The following is a 5,091-nucleotide window of genomic DNA, read 5'->3' on the forward strand; positions in this document are numbered from 1 at the left end:
ATGTCCATTTTAATAATTTTTTATCTAAAAGTGATTTTGAATAGTATAAGCCAAACAACATTTATTTTTCTATAATAAATTTTGATACAAAAATTACCAAACATAAATCACTTTAACACAAACTTACTTTTTATCAAAATCAAATTTGCAAAATCAATTTTATGCAAACTCCCGTTTATAAACTGTAATCCAAACACACACTTGGTCTTAAGAGAGTATGTGAAGAATATAAAGTGATTTTTGGTTCACTAAATCTTGAAGAAAATGAAGATCTAACTCTAAATATTTGCACCTACTATAAAGTATGGAATTTGCAATTAGAAGATATGCATTTTGATTGTATCCATACTTTTAGATATCAAACAACTTTATTTTTTTAGTTTTTCAGTTCAGCCAGAAATATTATTATATCAACCATTGTCAAAACAATATACAAATTTAATAATTAAATAAAATTATGTCTCATCTGCGATTGCTTTACAGCACTCTCAAATGGGTTATGATGTTATTAATCTATGTTTCACTATATTATCACAATTGAATAATCAGAGTATGTAACTAATTTAAAGTTTAATTATTTTATTGGTTCTTATAATTTTACTAAATTTTTTATTAAGTTTTTGTTTTTTTTTTAATTGGATCCTTATACTACTTTTAATTTTATAATTAGGTCATTTTCATGTCAAAAGTATTAAATTAAATATAATATTTTTCTCAAAATACATGTGATTAAAATTTTAATTAAATTTTTAATTATAAATATCTTCAATTTGCAAAGAAATATTCAGTTAACTCTAATATTTTTTATACTAAAAAGAACCTAATTATAAAATTAAAAACAGTACAACTACCGAATTGAAAAAAAAAATATAAAGACCTAATTATAAATTTGATAAACTATAGGACTAACAGAATAATTAAACCTTAATTTAACTAAAGGAGCTCTAGATAGGATAAGCAGGATACCTTAGAATCAGAGAGTATTATAGACAAAAATTATCAATATCATTCTCCAACTCATTGGAACACAAGAACACTTATGTCAAGCTTTGATGAAAGAGCAGAGAAGTGAGGCAGAGAGTAGCTAGAGAGTGTAATATGTATTACTATGAATGAAGATGTCTTACAAAAGAGAGGTGCCGAACTTATAAAAGTAAAACTGATAACATGAACAACTTTAGAATATCTATACTATAATATAAAACAATGTTCCCAAAGATAAGTGATAAGCCAAATTACTATAGTTGCTTCACTTTGTTGATAAACACCAACATTCAACAAGATAATAAATAAACAAATAAATAAGAAAGAGGAAAAAAAAGCAATATAATAATATACCAATGCTCTTGTTCAGTCCAACAATGAACTATTTTCCGTTTATTGTTCTTCCTAGTAGCCATAGACAAAGGTTTGTGTGAGATTATGTTGCTTTTGGCATCCATGGCTGACGACGATAATATAATCTCCATTGGCGCTGCCTTGTTCGCTGCAGCCTCCACTACCTCCGTCCTGCCATGATAGAAGAGAGATAGAACTATAAGATTATGTTATTGAAATCAAGAATTGGAATTGTGTACATGGCCAGAAAAGAGTTTTGCTAGAAAGGAAACCAGAAATAACAGAACTACTTTTAAAGGTATTGGAAGTGTGAGTAGTTGCACTTTCCTGTGAGAGAAAACATAGAGAAAGGCACAATTGCAAAATACTTGAGAGCATCAAATGGTGAATCACACTTTACAGGTGAGTTACAAATACATACATATACAGCACCTACACTATACTTTAGCTGCACTAGATCAGCACCCTTCTAACAAACTAATAATCAACTTGCTGAGGTGTCATCTAATATAATTAGCAACACGACTAACTAATCCTTCACATATCAGCTCCTAACTTACATTAAGTGACAACTACCTAACCAATATACCAATCTTAACTAACTTTAACTAACCCCAGTATCCAAATTCTACTTGCTAATTAGATTGTTATCTTGATGCATAATTGCAATCTTGGCAGTTACAATGTTGTGGGATAAACTCATAAGAAAAAGTATATGAACCAATTGTGTGCATTAAAATTATCTACTAGTGTTAGAATAAAAAATACATACTAAAAATGAGCTAAACAATACGTATATTTATATAGTTAATTTTGGTGTCTGATTTTAACACACAAATAATATTTTTTATCTTTAATTAATCAGCATTAGTCCATTTTAGTATTTAAGTTTATAATTTAGGATTCAAAGTTACAATTTAGAGTCTTGAATTTTAGATAAACAAAATAATTTTTATATCAGCCAAAAAGAATTGACTATCTAATCTAGCATTACTGAATGCGATTCTTTTCAAAATAGAACGAAAGAGATGTTTGTGTTATTTATTAACACCTTGCAAATTCCATTCTGACATCTCCTGATGGCATATTGCAATCTTGCCAAACTCATTTTACAGAGTCTTTTTTCTACAAGTTGTATATTTAGAATTTACATAACAGAGGATGCCAAACACCTATACCATATACATGTACCGGCAAATAATAAATAAAGAAATAAAAAGAGAATGAAAATATTAAGAATTTACCGACCTGTGATGATGATGATGAGTCCAATAAATTGGTGGTGGTATTGTTCCATTGATGATGGACGAGTCATGTATATTAACAAGATAACCGTTTTGGATGAGACTGATGTCATTCAGAAGCTTCTGGAAGCGCTCTTGCAACTGAGCCGGAGTCTTCCCGGGGAGACGAGCAGCCACGGCCTCCCACCGGTTCTCTATAGCTTCCATAAAACATTGAGCAATAACAATCTCAAACTGTTCGTTCTCGTCCCTAGTCCAGATCGGCCGAGGCAGAGGCGGAGACTGAAACTGTGGTGGTTGATTACCGCCGGTGTCGTCAGCAAACAGCTCTATGATCTTCTCCATATCCATCATTAAAAGAGTATCTAATTCCTCTTCACTCATTCTTGCATTTTTTACTTCTTTTGCACTCATTCTTCTTCAGTCTACAGTAGACCTGTAAAACCTGGATCAAAATCTCAAAAATTATTTTGTTTTGTTATAACATTGAAGACAGAAATAAGAAAGATGAGGAAACTTTCAAGCGTCAGCGATACAGCGCGAACCAGATTACACTGGCAAACCAATAAGGGTAAATATGGCAATCACCATTTCACGTATTTTCCTTTCAATTTTCATCTGTTAATTTGTCTTAAATTTTAGCCTAATTTTCCAAATATTTTTTAATTGAATATTTTAGTCTTTTAACGTAAGTTATGTTGTAAAATAAATAAAAGATATATAAAATAAAGATGTATAAATAGAAGACTCTATTATTAATATAATTAGCTCAATAATTGTTATATATATATAATAATATTATATGTTGTATTGTGTATATATATACAAAGATAAGGAAAAGTATTAAAAATAAAGAGAGAGAGATTTGCATTTGATACTATCTCAATATAATAAAGATGGTTAATATTGCTATTAATATTATATGTAAAGAGTAATAGAAAATAGAGTTTAAAATACTTATAAAATAAAATAGGAGAAAGAATTGTAGTAGAAATATAAGGAGAATAGTATTTGATTGTAGCATAAAGAGGGAATAGATTTCTTATTACTTGCTTCTGTGTAAGAAAGAAAAGAGAGAGTATTTTTATTTCTTGTTGTGTGTAAAGCCTCGTACCATACCCCCCTATTTATACATGCATGGGGTCTTGATTTTCAACACATATTTAATATTCATTCTCTCTTTGAAAATATGAGTCTTGCATGGGAATGGGCATCCACGTTGCTCATTCTTATCACAACAATCGTTAAACTTTATTTCCTTTATCGATTCTAGGTTTTTTTAGAGTCAAGTTAAATTTCAGCTTTTATTTTTCGTAATATAAATATATTTATCTTTTATCTTTTGAATGGACATATGCGTTTCAGGGAAATTTCTTTCCTACATTGATAACACAATTCTTGAGGCCTTTGGGTTTGACTTGACTTTGTCGGCAAGAGTGATTCTTCACGTTTAAAATGTCTTGGATACGAAGATCAATTCATTGAATATATATTGATCTCTCAAATTATTTTCAACAAAAGGTTCTCTACAATATATGTTAGTACATTATATTCTTTTCATAAAATTACCATTATATAGTTTAAAAATTCTAAACAAGAGAGTACTAATTCAGAAGTATTAAATTAAAGATGGTAAGATAAGAGGAAATAAAGAAATTAAAGTCAACAAGAAGTGAAAAAGTTGCTCCAAGTGGGTTATTAGAGCACCTCCAATGGTGAGTTTCTCTTTGACTTTTTTTTGACATATAGGAACTCTAACCATTGGAGGAGAGAAGGAGTGAGTTCCCGCACAAAGATCAAGGTAAGCAGGGACTCAAATTAACCAATAACAACTTGCCATTTGGCAAGTTATTATAAAAAAATAATAATATAAAATCTGAAATAATTAAATAATTAAATAATAATTAAATTAATAATAATTATAATAAAAATTATATTAAATAATTATATTTTTATTTAATTAATAATTTATATTAATTATTTAAATAATAATTAATTAAATAATTAATTAGATTAAATAATTAAATTTTTATTTAATTAATAATTTATATTAATTATTTATATTATAATTAATTAAATTTACTTACATTAAAAAATAAATTTAATTTTTATACCTTATAAAATAATTTTTAGTTGAGTTGGTTATTTTTATTTTTAAAATTTAAAATGCTAATGATATTATTAAAATTAGCAGTTGTAAACACAAAACTATAAATTAGTATAATCTCGAATTATATATTGTGTATTATTATTATATATGAATTTATTTAATATTAATATCTTTTAATAATGAATTATTTTTAAATTTATAAATTTAAATAATATTATTGAAAAAAATTAATTATATTAATTTTAAGTATTTTAATTAATTAATTAAGTGGGACCACAATAGGGACTAAAGTTAGTTCCTCCTAATGGAGAAGAGATAGATACTTTGAGTTTCTATTTATTGTTTATGATGCAAAAGCTGATGTGGAGTTACTTTTTATGACAGGTGGGCCATAAACAG

The 5,091-nt window shown here is 27.4% G+C and overlaps 1 protein-coding gene across 1 annotated transcript; it reads right to left on the reverse strand.

The window, feature by feature from the left end:
• On the reverse strand, nucleotides 1,024–3,163 carry LOC107611750. The gene is made up of 2 exons (XM_016313645.2): nucleotides 2,587–3,163; nucleotides 1,024–1,509 (listed from the first exon to the last, which is right to left on the reverse strand). Exons 1-2 carry the CDS (start codon nucleotides 2,994–2,996, stop codon nucleotides 1,275–1,277), a joined length of 645 nt encoding a protein of 214 aa, XP_016169131.2. The 5' UTR covers nucleotides 2,997–3,163; the 3' UTR covers nucleotides 1,024–1,274.

This window comes from Arachis ipaensis, chromosome B08, assembly GCF_000816755.2.
Source record: "Arachis ipaensis cultivar K30076 chromosome B08, Araip1.1, whole genome shotgun sequence".
Classification (NCBI taxonomy): domain Eukaryota; kingdom Viridiplantae; phylum Streptophyta; class Magnoliopsida; order Fabales; family Fabaceae; genus Arachis; species Arachis ipaensis.